Genomic DNA, 20678 nt, shown 5'->3' with positions numbered 1-20678 from the left:
TCAGTCACTGAAATCACACACCGAGGATCGGTCACAACGTTCAGAAGGACGTGAAGGTGCAGACATTATTCTCAGACACGTGTGTTTGCTCATGTATAGGAGGCTCAGTCGTTACTCCCTATCACAGACACAACCAGCCACATAGAAAGTACCTGTTCCTAGTCAAACACATGCAGGTTTAGCAGGAGACTGGTGTTTGGTTCCGGGACCGGTGCAACATTGCACTGTAATCCCCCGCCTGTCTAAAATGGAGAGAGTGCTACACTAAAAAGGGATTCCCTTACTATGACAACCATATTTCTCAGCAGCTTTCACCAGACCATGCCTGTGTGAGTTAATCACCAGAATCAGGATTTGCTTTCAGTGTGCAGACATGAACTATTTTAATAATATTTAAATGTAGCAAACAGATCACTCCTGATAAATGGTTATCTCTGTGTGAAGATACTGCACAGCCAGGCCTGAATAACTGATATCTCAAAGGAGTTAAATCTGGTTAAGTTTAGGTTCCCATTTGTCTATACTGACAGTTTCCCCACAAGGAACACTCACTGTTCTTTGGACTGAGTGTGTTTAGACGAATTGCTATCTTGGCAGAGACAGGATTCAAATCCCCTGCTCTCTCTGGGGAATATTAATGGTGCTCTCTCAGAGTAACAGCAACCTGAATGTAAACAGATATTATCAACTGCCTTAAGATAACAGAGTAACACAATCCAGGCTGCACAATATCTCCACACAGAGGTAACTATTTTAATCTGTAGCAATGAGCTATCACAATACAGCTGATCTTGTCCTGTGTTTTAAAACTGAGTGAAGGAGGATGAGGCTCAGCAACAAAACATAAGCAGGACTAAAATGGAAGCTGGAGTTTCTGGCACTAACCCTCAATATCACCCTCAGTCAGTTCTGAAGGATGGAACATTGACAGCTCAGGGCAGAGAGGAACCATTCAGTCTGAGCTTGCAAACCTGCTTTCTTGATTCTGTAATCAGGGGAAGGGTTTTCTCAACATTTACCTGGTCAAGCCCTTCAAAATGTCAGATACTTCAATTAGATCAACTCTTTGAAAATCCTGGGAATAAAAATCTAGCTTGTTCATTCCTTATTTTGGGATACTCCCCTCATCCCAGCATGCAGGACAAAATGAAGACTGCAAATGCTGGAGATCAGAGTTGAAAAGTGTGCGCTGGAAAAGCACAGCAGGTCGGCAGCATCTGAAGAGCTGATGTTTCAGGCATAAGCCCTGCCTGAAGAAGGGCCACACTTTTCGACGCGTACCAGCACGCAATCTCGTGAACCTTTGCTTCCCACCCTCCAGGCATCTAGTGTATCCTAACTTAGGTACATGCACTGCATCAGATCTGCCTTCTCCAACGTCCTATTGAACACAGCAAAATCCTGCAGGTGTTGGAAACCTAAACTAAAAGCAGAAAACGCCGGAAATACTCAGCTGTTTGGCAGCAATTTTGAATGACCAGGGAGAAACAGTTAACATTTCAGATCTGTGATCTTTCACCAGAATTCTATGTTAACAAAAAGATTTCATTAATCTTATATCACGACCTCTGTTAAAAAAGCTTACATGGTATTTGCTTCCTAATGGCTTGCTGTACCTGCCTGTTTATATTCTGAAATCCACATCACGGTTACTCAGATCCCTGTGAATACCAACATTTCTCAAGCTTTCACTATTCATCACTCTGTTACTTTAATGCCAAATGAACACATTCACACGTCACCTTTCCATTATATTCTATCTGACTTAGTTCATTGAATAGATGTTTATAGAATCCAACAATGTGGAAACAGGCCATTCAGCCCAACAAGTCCATACCCTCCGAGGAGTATTCCACCAGACCCATTCCCCTACGCTATTACTCTACATTTCCTCTGACTAATGCACCTAACCTACACATCACGGAACACGATGGGCAATTTAGCACGACCAATTCATCTAACCTGCACATCTTTGTGGGAGGAAACGTGAGCACCCAAAGAAAACCCACAGACATGGGGAGAATGTGCAAACTCCACATATACATTCATTTAGTCATAGAGTCAGAGATGTACAGCATGGAAACAGACCTTTCAGTCCAACACGTCCATGCTGACCAGATATCCCAACCCAATCTAGTCCCACCTGCCAGCATCTGGCCCATATCCCTCCAAACCCTTCTTATTCAAATACCCATCCAAGTGCCTTTTAAATGTTGCAATTGTACCAGCTTCCACCACTTCCTCTGGCAGCTCATTCCATACACACACCACCCTCTGTGTGAAAATGTTGCCCGTAGCTCTCTTTTATATTCTTCCCCTCTCACCGTAAACCTATGCCCTCGAATTCTGGACTCACCCACCCCAGGGAAAAGACTTTGCCAATTTATCCTATCCACCTTTATGCGTTTCCAGACATCCAGCACTTCCTCCTCTGTAATATGGATATTTTTCAAGGTATCACCATCTATTTCCCTACATTCTACATCTTCCATATCCTTTTCCACAATAAATTCTGATGCAAAATACTCATTTAGTATCTCCCCCATTTTCTGTGGCTCCACACAAAGGCCGCCTTGCTGATCTTTGAGGTGCCCTATTCTCTCCTAGTAACCCTTTTGTCCTTAATGTATTTGTAAAAGCCCTGTGGAGTCTCCTTAATTCTATGTGCCAAAGCTATTTCATGTCCACTTTTTGCCCTCCTGATTTCCCTCTTAAGTATTCTCCTACTGCCTTGATACTCTTCTAGACTGAGGCTGGAATCAAACCCCAATCCTTGGTGCTGTGAGGCAGCAGTGCTAACCACTAAGCCACTGTGTGACTTGTTCTTGCCTGCTAAACCAATCTTTTTAGATGCTCCCACAGATTTTTTTTTGTCTTCCTGCCAATGACTTGTTTTAATCTCTGCAGGATTGTTTGTGAATTCTTGGGAGCAACATGTAATTCTTGGCACCAACTCCTGAACTCACTGGTACATCAGCTCACACTGGATATGGTTAACACTCCAGATAAACAATCCTATTGGGCCAATCAGAGGGCAAGGCTCCACAACTGTTCTGCATTTAGCCAGGATAAAAAATAATCAAAGCTAGAGCACGTAATCAGTTGAGATAATGTTGAGAAGACATTTTTTTTTATTTGGAGACGGTCTGGGCTTATACTATTTGGACATTCTGAGGTTTGAAAAGGATTACAATGTGTGATTTCTTGAAGCCAATAATTTGACGTACTCTAAGATGCCTGCTGTCTTATTGTAAATCAAGTGACTTGGAAGAGTCAGGCTAAGCAAAGTTCAAAGAGATAAGGGAATAGATTTACTACCCTAATTATCTTTTTAAAAAATCCTGACTTTTGAGAGCACTCCAGACCTATGCTCATAGTCACCCTCTCTGAGGAAGTAAAGACAACATCTCAAGAGTTCTCTCTCTCTCTCTCTCTCTAAGTTCTGTTTCTTCAAAGTCATCTCTGGGAGCTCCAGATACCAGTTTTTCTGCCTGCTTTTTAGACTCTAAAGTCACAGTCCATGACAAATCTTAATGACTTAAATCCAAATCGATTGGAATCCAAACCGTACATTTATCAACACTCTACAGCTTTCAGTAACTTAGCTTTATCAACAAGAAATTCAATGACAGTAAGACGTCATCACATTTTATCCTCTGTTCCCAAGTCTTTGGTACAATGGAGGCGTTTGTTCCCTTTTGTGTTTTTAAAGTAAGCCATCATCTCAGCGGAGACTTGTTTTGTTGTACTGGAGTGTAGATGTGTGTGGAATTAAGGGAACATAATTTATAAATTATGATCTGGAATTGAAACTAATCATTCTTTCTCACAGATTTTGGGAATAATCTTTGCTCATAATAAATAGCTTATTTTTATTCAGTTACAGAAGCTTTGTGATATTTCTTTTACTTTATAATAGTAACGAATAGAAGTATTTGGTCATTTTGATAATTGAATCAACAAATGTACACCTAATGGTGGGGTATTGGGGCTTGGTAATGAGCACATTCGCATTACAGCTGTAATAACAATAACTTTGGTATGATCTTGCATTCTGATTCTTTGGCATTTCTCAGGTTTCCCCTTCTTGGTATTTCTTGGAGCAACATGGGAACAGTAGGAGGCCATTCACCTCCTCAAGTCTATTTTGTCATCCATCACAGTCATGGTTGTTCAATGATTCAAATCCATTTACCGACCATCCTCAATTGTCCCTGTGTCAGTTGCTTAGCTGAAGGCTTTATTTACTTGCTGTAACTAAGGATATTCTTTAGTTGGTGCATTTGTCCTTTTTCTGTCATTGGCTCTCTATTTCCATCAAGAATTTGTTAAATGTCCTCCACCAGAGCTGAGCAGTTATATATAGGGAAGGCAACGATCTAGTCACACTGTCACTAATAATCTAACATCCCAGGCTAATGTTTCGGGGTCATGGGTTCAAATCCCAAAAGGGCAAGAGAATCCAATAAAAATCTGGAATGAACTAGCTAGCCAGTTGCTGACCATGTAATCAGTGTCAATTGTTGTAAAAACCCACTTGGTTCATTAATGTCCTTTTCCTAAGGGAAATCTGCCAACTTTACCTGGTTTATCCCACTCCAGACCCACAGCACGTGGTTAACCTTTAACTGGGCTATAAGGGATGGAAAGTAAAAGCTGGCTGAGCCAGGGATGCCCAAATCCCAATAATTAGTGCGCATTATTCAAAAACAGGAAGAATTGAAGTGGCTTGGACTCTTTCCTTGTCTGTGCAACAAACTAATCGTGTCTTCAGACAGAGCAAAATACTCAGACATGGAAACCTGTTTTTTGGTGATGTCATTTTGATGGTGTCATAGAATCTCCGACAGGCACCTGATGGGACCTGGCAGGGTCTCCAGCTAACATCGCAGCTGAAAGATAATCATGCGGAAACCCCTCAGCATTGCGCTGCAGTGTCAGCCAGCATTTTATATTCAATCCTCAGAATCGGCACTTGAACGTATGAACTTCTGACTGCATACAAAATGCTAGCACTCAGGGTAGTTTGTGCTTCAGTTCCCTATCTCTTTGGCATTTGATTGAGAGTACGCTAGACTGATCCAAGTGAAACAACACAGCCAGTTTGCCTGCACTCAGCTTGTACACTGCCCCAATGTATATCCCATCCCCTGCCTCATCCCCAGCTGGCCCCAGTCATTTCTACTTCTCAATTCTCTCAATTCAAGTGTCTTGTCACAATGGGAGCGACAGAAAGTCTGCAACTCACCTCCATACTGGCCAAGCTGAGGAGAGGACAGGGATATCAAGGTGTCCACATTGTGGTCTGGCATCGTGGAGAGGATACCTCGACAGATCAGGCCACCTAGAACAGAAAACATACACTCCGTTTCTTCAAGAACGTTTGACAGAAATAAGAAGGATACACCATCGGTTTTTCAGGAAGCTGAGATTTCCAAACCCCTCTAGAGCAAACTCTCACAGCACTGCAGCCAGAGTGGCAGAAGTGGAGAGGATGTTGTATCAAAGAACAATGTCCAATATCCTTCTTTCAACTCAAGAAACCTCTGCCCAACAAAGTCCCCCTGAAAATTACTAGTTCTACTCAATAAAGTCCTCAACTGGTCATGAAAGGTACAAGAGAAGGAGTGAGTGGGAAGACTGGAAACATAAGTTCAGCTGGCTATTTTTACCTCTGCACTTTAAAAAAAAAATTCATTTAAGATTAGTATTAATGCACATCCCTGATTGCACTTGAGTAAGTGACATTAGGTCACCTTCTTGAATCACCACAGTCGAAGTGATGCAGCTGATGGGGAAGCTGTACCAGGATTTTGACCCAGCAGCAATGAAATAATAGTCATATGGTTCCAAATTAGGATAATGTGTTGCTTAGAGGGGAACTTGTAAGTGATGATGCTTTCACCATGAGGGAAGGTCAGTGCAGTGGAAACCAACACATCATGAAACATAGCTTACTGTCCAAAAATCTCCACAATCCAAGGATGGTTTCCTTACATGCAGTGTCACTGAAGAAAAAGATATGATGAAAGACAGTTATGCATTAATATTTGCACAGAGATAAGGCAAAAAAGCCTCTCCACCCAATAATAAGCAAGAATCCAAATGGACCCAGTGAAAATATTTCACTGTAGCTGGTGCAGTTATATTCAGCACAGGATAAAATCTCGAGTCACATCACATGGTCTCTGATTGACAACTCTGCAATCTCCCCACCCTACATCATCAGCAGTCTAACTGCAGGACTCCCAGAGGACTGCTCATTACCACCTCGGAGGGTAATTAGAGTTGGGCAATAAATGTCAGATTTGTCAGCAATGTCATTATCTGAAGAACAGAAGACAAAAATGATTAGTTCCAAAGTAATATGCTGCTCAGTTGCTGAACTGCTCCACTTCTGCACAGAAGCAACAAGTTAAATAATAATACCAGTGCAGAGATCTGCATGCAAGAGCAGGTGCCACATCAATGAAACACCTTGCGACTGTGAGCGTTTCTGTGCAGTTGAGGCTGGAGCTAACACAATATAAATTGCAGTGACCGCACGAACAGGAAGCTTGTGGTGAAGACAAAAACAGAACGTTCCCAGCACAGACGGTAAATTAATTTCAAAAGGTGGTTAAAGTGTTCGCTGAACTCTCAGAAAAGGACAAAGGGAAACTCAGCCTACAGTTTCATGTCATGCATTCCCAAGGCTGGGACTAAATGGGTTAAAAATAGTCACACTGTTTCCTTCTTTCAACACAAGAAACCTCTGCCCAACAAAGTCCCCCTGAAAATTGCTAGTTCTACTCAATAAAGTCTTCAACTGGTCATGAAAGGTACAAAAGAAGGAGGGAGTGGGAAGACTGGAAACATAAGTTCAGCTGGCTATTTTTACCTCTGCACTCTGCAGGGCAGGGCCAGTCAGGTTCAGGTCTTTATTTTATTTGACAATGCATGATTTTCCAAGCACTCTCTGAAAAAACTCTTTGGATAGAAAAATTGAGGAATTCAGTTTCTGAGACTCAGCCTATCAGGTGGGCAGCTGGGGTAAGAGAAAAGGTATGTTGAGTTATGTACAGACCCCATCACAAAACCTGTATTTTAAAATACCCAATGAATAGTGACACCACTATAGCAACCAAAAAGTTTGAGGTAGGACAGGTTTCTAATTTACTGAGCTCATGATCAAAACCACAAGCAAAGAATGTGAAGCAAAGCACAACAGATGCTGGAAAGTAGAAACAAAACAAGAACAATGCTGAGAATACCCAGAAACTCAGGCAACATTCGCCGAGGGAGAAACAAAGCTAGTCTTACAGTTCAAGACGACCTTTCATTGGAAACATTTACAGCAGACAGCAGACCGTAGCCAACCCATTCTCCAACAAAATGCAGTGAGTGAAGGCTGGTCAAAAAAGGCAAGTTATGTAAATAAGAGCTATCCCACTCCATTTCAAAAACCACACTACAGGTATATAGGCATGGTTGACAGGAGAAATCATCTAAGCATTTGCATTCCCACCAGGACATGTGGACTGAGTATAACAGCCAAATAAATAACAGCCACACATGCTACAAATCTACATGGTGAAAACATGGTGAAATGCATTAATCAATCACACTATCAGTATTCTGACAGAAACCCCTCGGTAGATCCATACCTTGGGAGTAACAGATCATGTGAACCCCATTCGCTGCATTCTGCATGATGGGATAGATGGCTGCTTTGAATCCATCCACCTGACTCCATAGTGACTTCAGGCTCTGTGTGTGATCAAACAGGTCAATGACAGTCACGTTGGTACCTGGATGTGTCTGAGCGTAGGCAGAAACAAAACAGAAACCTTTTATTAGTAAGTACACAGGATTCCTCACAGCTAAATTCCTTCAAACAATTTAAAGAAAAGGTTTCATAGCTCACAGGGATAAAATCATGAACATTCCCCTTTGTCTAACACATCCTTGGGAGATCCCAAAGTGATTTCATGGCCAATCCATTACATCTGCAGTGCAGCTCCTGTTAAACTGCAGTCTGTTTGGGAGAACTCCCATATTCTGCATCCCAATGAAACTACAGATACCAAGACAAAAATTTATTCAATCTCAAAAAAAAAAGCTTATGCTCCAAAGACTTGCGACAAAATGTTTAAAACCTTAACGAGTAGTATCCATTAATTTCAATCCCTAGTTACCTTAGCCGTAGCCATAGTCAATTTGTTATATACAAGCGTACAGATCAGAAGCAGGCGTATGCCTTTGAGCCTGCTTCGATATTCAATAAAATTCTATCTGGTCTGTCTGTGGCCACAGCTCTACATTCTTCCAGAACCCAATGATCTTTGACGTTTTGTCAGTCAAGAATCTATTTACCTCTGAAATATCAAAAATCAATCACTCCCTCTCCACCACCCTCTGGAAAGAGAGCTCCAAAGACTCCCAACCTTTAGAGAAAATAATTCTTACTCTTTCCTGTCTTAAAATATCTGCCTCTTTATTTTTAAACTATGTCCCTGAGTTCTGGTGTCTTCTACAAGATGGAACATCCTATCAACATCTACCGTGTCAAGTCCCCATAGGATCTTATATGCTTCAGTAACAAGTTTAACACTATCCAGGATAAAGCAGCCCACTTGACTGGCACCACATCCAAAACAAACATTCACTTCCCCCACCACTGATCCTCAGAAGCAATCGGGTACACCATCTGCAAGATGCACTGCAGAAGTTCACCATGGCTCCCTCGGCAGTACCTTCCAAAACCACAACTACTTCCAGGGCAGCAGATACACAGGAAGGCCAACACCTACAAGTTCACCTCCAAAACCACACCGTCCTGACTTGGAAATGTATTATTGTTCCTTCACTGTAGCTGGGTCAAAATCCTGGAATTTTCTTGCTAGCAGTATTGTGTTTTCCAAACATCCTCAGGACTGTAGCAGCTCAAGGAGGCAGCTCACCATCATCACCACCCATTGATGCCCTTATCCCATGTGTAAATATAAAAAAGAAATATATGATCATACAAGTGTATGAGTTATGAGCAGGAGTTGTGCACACAATCCACTGAGTGCTCCGCAGTTCGATAAAATCACGGCTGACCCGATTACTCCTCAAGAGCTTATGCTCGAAACATCGACTCTCCTGCTCCTTGGATGCTGCCTGACCAGCTGTGCTCTTCCAGTGCCACACTTTTTGACTCTGACAACATCTGCGGTCCTCACTTTCCCCTCCTTAAATTCCAAATACTGTCAACCCTTTGTGGGAAAAGAAATCTCTCTCTTGAAAGGGCACTGCCTATTTTAAACAGTGAATCCTATTTTCTAGAATTCCCCACAAAAAGAAACATTCTTCCATATCCACTCAGTTAACACCCCTAAGGATCTTATATTCCAATCCAGTGAATCTTCTGATTTCTAGCAGATACAAACCTAGCCAATCAAACTGGTCCTCATAAGACTATCCACCTGTTCCAGTAAATCTTCTCTGAACTACATCCAACACTTCCACATTCTTTTTGAAGGGAGGTGATCAAAGCTGTACACAGCACTCCAGATATGGTTTAATCTATAAGTGAAGCATAACTTTCCCACTTTCAATTCAATTCTCCCTTCAATAAACAGTAAGCCTGGAATAATTAATACAAAGAGGTTGCCACACTGACCAACCTTTTCTCATTAACTGCCCCCTCCTTGCCCTGGTAAGCTGAGATGAAGTGGGCTTTGAGAGACTTTATAAAACACTGGTTACACTTCAGCTGGAGGACTGTGTTCAATTCTTGGCATCACACTTTGAAAAGCTGCAGAGGAGGTTCACTACAATGGTACTAACGTGAAGGATAGGGACACCCCAAAGAAAGTCTAGTTGTGTTCCTTGTAGGTTAAGGGTGGATTGATAAAGATGTTGAAAATCGTGAAAGGTTTTAATAGAGTGAATGCAAAAGATAAACTATTTCTCGTGGCAACTGAAAGTCACTAATCAGAGTGGTGGAACAACCAGGAACTATACAAGGGAACAGTAAAGTTTAAACAGCAAATTGTCACAGATTTGAATGCACTGTCTGAATGGATGGTGGGAGCAGATTTAGCTGTCAGGTTTTAGAAAAGGACTTTGTTGAATATTTTAATGGGAAAACTTTCAGAACAGTGGTGAAAAGAACAGAGGATAGTCAACTGGAAAATTCAGTCAAAGAATTACCACAGGCCCAATGGGTGAAATAGCCTCTGTCTGAACTGCATTACACAATGTGTCCAGATATCATAGAATCCCTACAGTGTGGGAACAGGCCACTCTGCCCAACAAGTCCACACCGACCCTCCGAAGAGTATCCCGCCCAGACCCATTCCCCTACACTATTATTCTACATTTCCCCTGATTGAAGATATAATCAAGTCAGCAGCCAGACAGTGTGAACAAGGAGATCATCAACTTTAAAAGAGCAGTGATATTGAACAAGTTACAAACCCACAGAGCTGATGCAAATAAAATTCCAACATCTATAAATCCAGCAACTCCCCTGAGCAAATTTTGTCCCAGAAATTCAAAAGATAGAATTGGCTATTTACTAAGTATGTTAAGGGTGACCTTGTTTAACAGCCATGCTAACTGGCTGTTTGTAAATAAACAGCAAAGTAAACTCAGTCTCTGATGTTACTGTGGGTATATCCTTTGCATCCACAAATATTTACTAACCTTGAAATAGTCCAACTTCCATTCCTCTCAGCAACATGATACAGATGTCACAGCCCTCACGTGGCCAGTGTGAAGATTACAACATTTCAGTGAGTCTAAAGACTGCATAGGTCAAACAAGTTTTAAACTAAGATTTAAAATTGCAAACTCTCAATAGTCCTGTGGATGGGGAGTTAAACCCAAGTAACGCTGAGGACATGGTGACAAGGAAGGTGCCAGATTCAATCGATGTCCATATTTATGTTTATTAATCTCAAAGTAGGAACCTTGCAGCCTAACCTCAGCCATAGGAGCTGAAGCACCTTAGAATTACTATGATGGTTAACCATTCACCCTGCCTGGAAGCTCCGTAGTTATGGACAAAAGATTTGAGCTTCATTAACATTCAACAACCAACTTGAGCCCAAGCCATTCATTGGGAATCACAAGCAATCAAACGGGACTCTCATTTCAGACATCACTTGATTTTACCTTCCATTAGGCAGGATCATTAACTGGATCAAGACTGATACTGACAGATTTTTAAGTAAGGAAATCAAGATGTTCAGGAATACAGCAGGAAATTGAAGTACAGGATTGATTTTTGATCTGAACTTAATTGACGGTAGAACAGACACAATGGCCCAAAAGGCCTACTTCTTGCCCCACGTCTACCATCTTATTAATATTCCTGAAAAATATCGGCTGAGGGTGTGAAGCAATCATTCCATCTGAGATCCAATGGAATCCTTCATGGTGATGTTAGTTGAAATTATACTCTGTATCACAGCAGGGGTATATCTCAACACCTTTCATTCAGTGTAACTCATCACCTTCACTGCTTCTAGAACCTTCACATATATTCCCTTAGCATTGCAACATCACAGTCTACCCCAACACTTGCCCTCAATCTCCTCTCTGGCTACCTGACATGGCTTGGTCAAAACCTCTCGTCTTTTCCATTTCCAATAGTTCTCTCAATCCTGAAGCCTCCGAGAATTTTGCTCCATGCAATTAAAGTGTACACGGTACACAACCGAATCTGCCTTGCCCTCTCTAGATGCACAGCCATTTCCCTTCCATACTGAAGGTTCACTATTCCAGGCCAGCAGGTACACTTTGTTCGTGATTTGGCTCCACTGAGTAATCCAAGATGGAAGATAGGAAAAATTTGTAGCTGTAGCAGCTGCTCCCTTTTTTTGAGATATTTTAGGTGTTGAAGGTGATTTCCTCGAATTCCAGGAGCAGCAATTACTGTTTTATATGCTGTTCTAATTGAGTTGGAACTCTGGAGAAAAAATAAAGTCAAAACAACGGCACTTTTAAAAGAAAGACAGACAAAGGCAGCAAGCACATGGTCTGTAAGAGAGAGAGAGAAAGAAACCTACACTGCTATCTGACACAGCAGTGAATCTGCGCAGTTATTGCCTTTGCTGTATTGCTGGACATGTATCGCTGGACATCGGAGTGTGTCTAGGAAAACTTAACAAATGAAATTCACAACTGATCTTAGAGGAACCTGTTTGGGAGAGGTCACAGCACAAACAGATAAGTAAATAGTTTTAAGTATAGCCTTGTTGTAAATTGATAGTAGTGATTTGAGTGGGTTCTTTCTTGATTATATGTTTTTATTGGGATGTGTCTCTTGATTATATTTTAAAAATATAAACCATAAGTTTTAAGTTAGCCTGAAGCAGTATTTTGATGAGCAATAAGACGGTGCTGTTTTCTGTACATTGGAAGGAGCAAAACCTTCAGTCGAGTGATATGCTCTTCTTGTCGGATGTGGGAGTTTTGAGAGTGTTTACGGGTTACTGAGGATTATATCTGCAATAAATATTGTTAGCTGCAAATCTTATCAGATTGAATGGATCGGGTGGAGGGACAGTTAGAGTCAGTGAGTAATTTACAAGAGCTGGGGATGTGATGGATGACAATTATAGGAAGGGAGAAAAACTACAGACAGAGTCAGGTAGATGGGTTAATTCCAAGAAAAATAGGAAAGGTAGGCAGGCAGTGCAGGATCTTCTGTGGCTATTCTCATTTCAAATAAGTATGCTGTTTTGGAAAATGTAGGGGGTGATGGATTCTCAAGGGAATGTAGCACGAACTGCCAAGTTTCTATTATCAAGATAGGCTCTAATGCAATGAGGGGTACATCGGGTTCCAAGAGATCAATTGTGTTCGTGATCTAGTCAGAGACCCAGACAGACATTTCTGTGGCCAGCAGTGAAAATTCAGAATGGTGTGGTGCCAGGACCAAGCATGTCACAGACAAGGTGCAGAATGTTCTCAAAGGGGAGAGATTCCAACAGGAGGTCATTGTACACATTGATACCAATGACATTGGAAGGGAAAAGGATGACATTCTGAAGGGAGAATATAGAAAGCTAGGCAGGAATTTAAAAAGAAGATCCTCAATGGTAGGCTCATCTGGATTACTCCTGGTGCTATAAGCTAGTGAGGGCAGAAATAGAGGATAGAGCAGATGAATGCATAGCTGAGGAGCTGGTGTATGGGAGAAGGATTCACATTTTTGGATCATTGGAATCTCTTCTGGGGTAGATGTGACCTGTACAAGAAGGACTGAATTGGAAGGGGACTGGCAGGGAGATTTGCTGGAGCTGCTCAGGAGGACTTAGACTAGTTAGGAGGGGGTATAGGACCCAAGGACATAGTGAGGAAAGAGATCAATCTGAGACTGGTACAGTTGAGAAAATAAGCGAGTCAACCGTTAGGGCTGGCAGGGACAAAGCAGAGAATAAGGTAGGACTGATAAATTAAACTGCATTTCTTTCAATGCAGGAGGCCTAACAGGGATGGCAGATGAACTCAGGGCACAGTTAGGAACATGGGACTTGGATATCATAGCAATTACAGAAACATGGCTCAGGGATGGACAGGACTGGCAGCTTAATGTTCCAGGATACAAATGCTGCAGAATGGATAAAAAGGGAGGCAAGAGAGGATTGGTGGTGGGGGGGAATGTTCTTGTTAAAGGATAGCACTAGAGCTGAAATTAGAGAGAATATTCCCAGAAATACATGCAGGGAAGTTATTTGGGTGGAACTGAGAAATAAGAAAGGGATGATAACCTTATTAGGATTGTATTATAGATCTCCTAATAGTCACCAGGAAATTGAGAAATAAATTTGTAAGGAAATGACATCACCAACCCAAGAAAACCTAAACACATTAATAGAAAGGGGCCACACCACCAGTGCTTCATCCGGAGGCTCATTGAAGATATTACTTGGTATGGTGATGAAACATCTGAAAATGAACCTTTCAGCTCAGCAAGCAAACCTACATCCAATGAAGAAGGGATTTTGTATGCTTTCCCTTTATTGGTCAGAGCATTGAGTATAGGAGCTGGGAGGTCAAGATGCAGCTATACAGGATGGTGGTTAGGTCACTTTTGGAATATTGCATGCAATTCTGGTCTCTTTCCTATCAGAAGGATGTTGTGAAACTTGAAAGGGTTCAGAAAAGATTTGCAAGGATGTTGCCTGAGTTGGAGGATTTGAGTGATGGAGCTGTTTTTCCTGGAGCGTTGAGGGCTGAGGGGTGACCTCAGAGGTTTATAAAACCATGAGGGACATGGATAGGATAAATAGACAAAGTCTTTTCCCTGAGGTGGGGAATCCAGAACTGGAGGGCCAATCCAGAATTGGTTTAGGGTGAGAGGGGAAAGATATAAAAGGAACCTAAGGGGCAACTTTTCATGCACAGGGTAGTACTGCTAAATGAAGTGGTGGAGGCTGCTACAATTGCAATATTTAAAAGGCATCTGGATGCGTATATGAATAGGAAGGATTCAGATGAATATGGGCCATGTGCTGGAAAATGGGACTAGATTAGGTTGGCATGGACTAGTTGGACCGAAGGGTCTGTTTCCGAGTTGTACATGACTCCCAAGTAGCCATGAATTCAAACCAGTTCACAATCTACAAGATAAAAACAATGACTGCAGATGCTGAAAACCAGATTCTGGAGTGGAGTGGTGCTGGAAAAAGCAGCATCCGACCAATTCACAAGATGTCAAACCAATGGCAATACAATGGTGGGTGGGTGGATGCGTGTGCGTGTGCAAGAGGAGAGGGGTCAGCTGGAAGGAATAAATCCTAGAGGATAATTAAAATGTACAAGTCAGCAATTAGAATGAGGGACTGATCTCACATCCTTCCCAATCTGATTGACTACACAGGTCTCCCTGAAAAGTGACTTGTTATGCAATTTGCTTCAGAGAAAGAGCAGAAATACATCTACAAAATAATTAAAAGCAAATCAACAGTGAGAGAGAATTGAAACTGTTCACTTAGGTGTGGGTGCTAATGAACAATAAACATCAAAATTAGGAGAATGCACAGAGATGACTCGTCTGTCAATTGAACCATCTCTTTCTCAAATCGGGCAGGCAGCTGATCATTTCGGCAGTGTGCCAAAAGAATTCTTGGTGTAGTCAAACAGATTACTCCTGATCTGCTGCCTTCAGCATTCTTCACAAATTGACAAGTGCACTTTATGCCTCAGTGCCCAGAGTCACTGGGGAATGAATAGTGACAGATCCTGCCCTGGAGTTTTATACAAAGATTTGGCTAAGAAAATGAGCACAAAAGGATGCTTTCAGATCTCCTTTCTATACCTCATTAAGTGATTTTAATTTTGAATTCTACACAGCACATAAAGTTTTAGGGCTTTTAAATTCAGAAAAAGTAAGCAGTGATTTTAAGCAACTAATGTCACCAAGGACTTCAGGTCAAGTAAAACACAGTCTGTGTCCCTCATTCTACATTCAGATTGTGGCTGAAGGATCGTTTATATTTATCTGACATGGCAAACAGAACTTGCAATTAATATCTCAAACAAAAGACAGCACCACAGAGTATATCCTCCTCTGAGCTCTGTTGGCTGTATCAGACGAGCTTTTGTCCTCATATCTCAAGTGAAATGTCCTGACTTTTTTTTAAATGAGGATGGGGGGGTGCTGGTGGGGAGGGAAGAATAGGATGGAGTTAGTCAGTCAGTGTATGTTTGTTAACCAACCTACGGCTGTGGATGCAAATAACCAAACAAATATTCCAGTTCATATGATGTTAATGTCCCGGATCTCTCTTCGGCTTGCTTCTTAAAAATAAAACAAAGTTCTGCTAGCTAGCACAGCCAAAGCCTACTTCTGAATACAGCTAGGGGTTAAAGATTAGAATCTTACTTAAAATTAACACCAACATTTAATTTGGTCAAGCCATCCACCAGTACCACAAGATGACAATCTCATCATTATCACACAGCTCTTTATGGGATCCTGTTGTGCACAAATTGGTTGTCATGTTTCCCACATTTTTATAGATTAGATTAGATTCCCTACAGTGTGGGAGCAGGCCCTTCGGCCCAACCAGTCCACACCGACCCTCCGAAAAGTAACCCACCCAGATCCACTTCCCTCTGACTAGTGCTATGGGCCATTTAACATGGTCAATTCACCTGACCTGCACATCTTTGGACTATGGGAGGAAACCGGAGCACCCGGAGGAAACCCACACAGACAAGGGAAAATGTGCAAACTCCACACAGACAGTTGCCCAAGGCTGGAATCAAATCTGGGACCCTGGCGCTGTGAGGCAGCAGTGCTAACCACGGAGCCTCGTGCTCCCCCATACTTGGTACTTCATTAGTTGTAAAGCACGTGAGGTCAGGAAAGTCTCAATGCAGCCTTTTATACCTTTATTGCAGTAACACATCTCAGTCTCAACTACAGAGAAGACTTCACAACTGAACCCCAAATATCTGACTGCTCACCTAGTGCACAAACAGCAATAACTTTTCTCCAGATCCTCAGCCTGTACTCATCTCTCCCTCTCATATCAACCCACTCCCTCTTCGCTTATTACTGTACTGATAATACAGTTCTCCTTTCTATATTTGACTGCCGACCACCAAGAAACCATAGAGAATCCAGGTCATGTTTGTCATTGGCTTTCCATGGAAGAAATCAATTTCGGCCATGAATTCTCACGGCTGCGCTTTCTTACCTGTATTTTTATGCTGGGTCAGAGCAATCATTGAGGAATACCAGCCAAATGAGTATTTGTGGATGGATTATGGTCAGAATGACACACTCCCCATGTGGCTAATGCTCCTAAAACATCCACAGACTGTGCACAGCATATAGATACATAGAGCCCAACAGATAAAATAAATGTAAATCACTCAATGTCAGAGAGTAGATACTTGGTGTACTTTCCTTCACAGAGTGTGGAATTTACATGATTATTTTTCTGTCCGGCTGCTTGTCAATTATAAACTTATTGCATTTTTCCAACAACAATCAAATTAATTCCTGGGATGAACAACTGAATTTTTATGAGGAGAGACCGACTGGAATGGGCTTATATTGTCTGTGGATCAGTGGAAACAAAATTCTTAGGAAGTGTGACTTTCTAAGTGGTAAATGCTGAGGGACTGTTTCATTCAGATGAAGAGTCCACACCTAGTGGTGATACACCCAGGATAAGAACACAGGAAGAGGATGAGGAGAAATTATTCACTCAAGAGTGCTATGAACCTTTAGAAAATTGCTTCATGGTGTGTGGGTGTTATTATCCATCCCTAATTGCCCAGAGAACAGTTAAGAGACAACCACAACACTGTAGGATGGAGTCACATGTAGGCCAGACCAGCAAAGAATGGTAGATTTCCTTCCCTAATGAACCTGATGGGTTTTTACAACAATCGACAATAGTCACCAATAGAACACCTTTGTTCCAGATTTTTACTGAACTTAAATTTCACCATCCATCACGGTTAGATTTGGACCGAAATCCCCAGAACATTAATTGGATTATTCAAATATTTCAAATTTTCTCCTTCATTTTGGCGAACTCTGAAATTTCCAGTGTCTGCTTTGAAGATTTTGAGAGTAAGTTCAACCAGTCACTAAACTTCGGGGATAAAATGTGGTCTTGCATTTACAGTCTGCTCAACGGCACAATCAACAAAATAAAAGCAAAACACTGCAGATGCTGGAAATCGGAAACAAACACACGACACCGGAGAAACTCAGCAGGTCTGGCAGCATCTGTGCACAGAGAAAGAGAGTTAACATTTCGACCCTGGTACAGCTCTCCTTCAGTTCTGAAGAAACATCACACTGGACTCGAAACATTAACTCTGTTTCCTCTCCACAGAGACTGCCAAACCTGCTGAGTTTACCAAGTTATTGGAAAGTTGGCAATACATAACTACTGTTTTCTATTCAATCCAACGTATTTCCCTCCTGACACAGTAGGTTTAAGTTACTGCTCCAATTCAGATATATTGACTATATATTAACTCAGCCGCTGAGTTTTCCGCTCCCTATCTATAAACTCTGGAACTCCCTCCCAAAACCTCACTATTCCCCCCCCCCCCTTAAGATATTATTTTAAACTTCTCTGTCTGAGCAAGTATCTTGACAACAATGTGACGCTGGAAAGCACAGTTGAGCGAGGGAGCCTGTGGGAACGTCAATAAGTTCATCCCAGAGTGTCCCTCCGACACAGCGGGGTAAAAGGGGTGATCGTGCCTTTAAAAAGACAACTAGACGTTGAATCTGTGAGAAGTTCTCGAATATGGAACGGTTACACCACAGAAGAGGCCATTCAGTCCGTCATATCTGCGTCTGCCCTTGCAAGTTGTAACTCACCCAGCGTCGCTCCCCACAGCACTACACTTTTTTCTGTTTCAAATCAGATCTAATTGTCTTTTCGACTGAATCAGTTTCCACCAACTACTCTGACATTGCATTTCAGATTCCAGTTACTGCAAAAAAAAACGATATTTTTCTTACGCATTACATAAATTCTCAACCGTCAGGTCAAAACTTGAACGAATAAACTGCCTTTGGCTACTTGGAAAAATTGCTCCCAGCTAAAGTCTGCGGAATATTTCATGTCAACTCACATTTAAGTCTTTGAAATCCCATGAACGGACTCACTCTCCACCAGGGATACACTTGATAAACTTGTAGACATTCAGTTCCGATTTGGTAATTGAGCACTAATCCAGGACCTTAGTGCAGATTCAGTGCGATGCCTGTGTAACACGACACCCCCCTTTTCCTAGAGCAAAACAGCTCATATTTCAGAGCAGAGGGGTTAATCCTCAATTTACAGCCACTGACAGAGCAGAGAGAGGGAGGCGGGAGGTTATGATCCAAGATGATCATGCGGGAAATCAGGCCCTGGGCACAGCGAAAACAGCGGCGTCGGCTTACCTCATTGATGAAACCTTGGAACAATTTGAAATCTCCTGGGCTGTCAAATAAACCGTGCACCACAATGACCGGCTTGTAGGATTGCGCTGCTCGCAGGACGATCGCGGCTGACAACGCCAGCACGGTCCAGGCAAACATTTCGCTGCCTTTCGAGAGGATATCCCGGGGTGGGGAGAGCGACACAACTAAAAGCTGCTGCCTATGCCTGTCGCCGCGTCCCCCGCTGTAAACCCTTAGTCTGTGAGCAGAGCCTGCCCCTGCTCCATTTCCCCGTCACTTACAGCTGAAACTGAGCAGAGCAGCGCAGCTGCGCGCGACGTCCAGAAGAGAATGTCACATCCTGTTTCCCCAGCAACCACGTTGGCGTCCCTAGCAACTGTGCAGGGCACTTCCCGCGCCACTCGGCTTCATCCCCCCCAGCCCCCGGCTCCCCGGCCTTGCCTGTCTCCTGTTGAAAACAAGATGCCGTGCTTGGAGATGGGAGGAGAGGGGATGTGAATGTGGGGTTGGGGCGGGGCTTTTACAGGTTTCTAAACATGAAGAATCACAAGAAGCAAATTCATTTCATTTCTCATCAGTGTGAACAACTGAACCATTTGAAGCAAAGCAAGTCAACTTGTGGAGGAGAAAACACCTCGACACCACATCGATTTAGCCAAAAAAAATCCTGCTTCAAAAAAAATCCTATTTCACAACCCGCTTCAGTGTCCTGAGCACAAAATTACAGGCTGATAATCCTGGATGCTACATTGAGGGGCTGTCTGTCAGATGAAATATGAAACTGAGGTTCTATCTTGAGCTCTGTTACGAATAATAACTGAAAGAACTGCGGATGCTGTAGATCAGAAACAAAACTAGAAAGTGCTGTAAAAGCTCAGCAGATCTGGCAGCATCTGTAGAGAGAAAGCAGAGTTAAAGATGCTGCCAGACCTGCTGAAATTTTCCACCAATTTCTGCTTTAGTCTTTGTGCTTTCTTAAGTGTGTGTAAAGGATCCCATATTTTATTTTGAAGAACAGCAGGGTTCCTTGGTTAATATTTATTCCTCAACCAATATTATAAAAGCAGATTTTCTGGTCATAATCACACTGCTTTCATGAAAACAGTTTCCAGATGAACTTGTCCAGATGGCAGGAAAATGTTCAACCTGTATTCCCACCTGTCCGGTATCAAGACTGTCCCAGCCTCTGTGTCCAGTTGCAGATGTGTGTAAACACACAGGACTGAGTTCTAAACCATTGTTTGGGCCAACAACTGGCAAGTAATGTTTGCATCAGACGATGTCCAGGTATAGGCGAAATCCAATACGTGAGAATCTAACCACTGTCTTTTGACATTCAGTATAGTGATAGTACTGAGAACTGAGTTCTGCTCATCAGTCACTGGACTTGAAATGTTAATGCTGCTTTCTCTCCACAGATGTTGCCTGACTAGCTGAGTTTCAGCAGCATTTTTTGTTTTTGATTCAGGTTCCAGCACCCACAGTTCTTGGTTTAGTTCTAGTGTAATTGATATTATTTGATGTTAAATATCTTCCTAAAGGATTTAATTAAAGTGGTAAGGCATGGCAAGCGAGTTCAAAGATATTCTGTGATTCTTCTGCTCAATGAGGGAGGCTGGGCACATTTCCAGTGCTTGGGAACAGCACAAATGCAGGAAGTGTCTCCAGCTGCAGCTCCTGGAAATCCAGGTTTTGGAGCTGGAGTGGTGGCTGGGGACACTGTGGAGCATCCATGAAGCTGAGAGAATTGTGGATAGCACATATAAAGAAG

General features: G+C 42.3%; 1 protein-coding gene across 1 annotated transcript in view; it reads right to left on the bottom strand.

Moving 5' to 3' along the window:
* LOC132832814 (lysosomal thioesterase PPT2-A-like) overlaps positions 1-19192 on the bottom strand; it is a 36207-nt gene extending 17015 nt beyond the window's left edge. The window contains exons 1-3 of the mRNA XM_060850966.1: positions 18908-19192; positions 7647-7800; positions 5249-5344 (exon numbers count right to left, since the gene is read on the bottom strand). Coding sequence (XP_060706949.1) covers positions 5249-5344; positions 7647-7800; positions 18908-19045 — 388 coding nt within the window. The 5' untranslated portion in view covers positions 19046-19192. The remainder of the gene's footprint in view (positions 1-5248; positions 5345-7646; positions 7801-18907) is intronic.
* Between the last annotated feature and the right edge of the window lie 1486 nt (positions 19193-20678).

This window comes from Hemiscyllium ocellatum, chromosome 35, assembly GCF_020745735.1.
Source record: "Hemiscyllium ocellatum isolate sHemOce1 chromosome 35, sHemOce1.pat.X.cur, whole genome shotgun sequence".
Classification (NCBI taxonomy): Eukaryota; Metazoa; Chordata; class Chondrichthyes; order Orectolobiformes; family Hemiscylliidae; genus Hemiscyllium; species Hemiscyllium ocellatum.
Note: the sequence above shows the minus strand (reverse complement) of the source record. Positions and strands in the feature narration are given on the sequence as shown.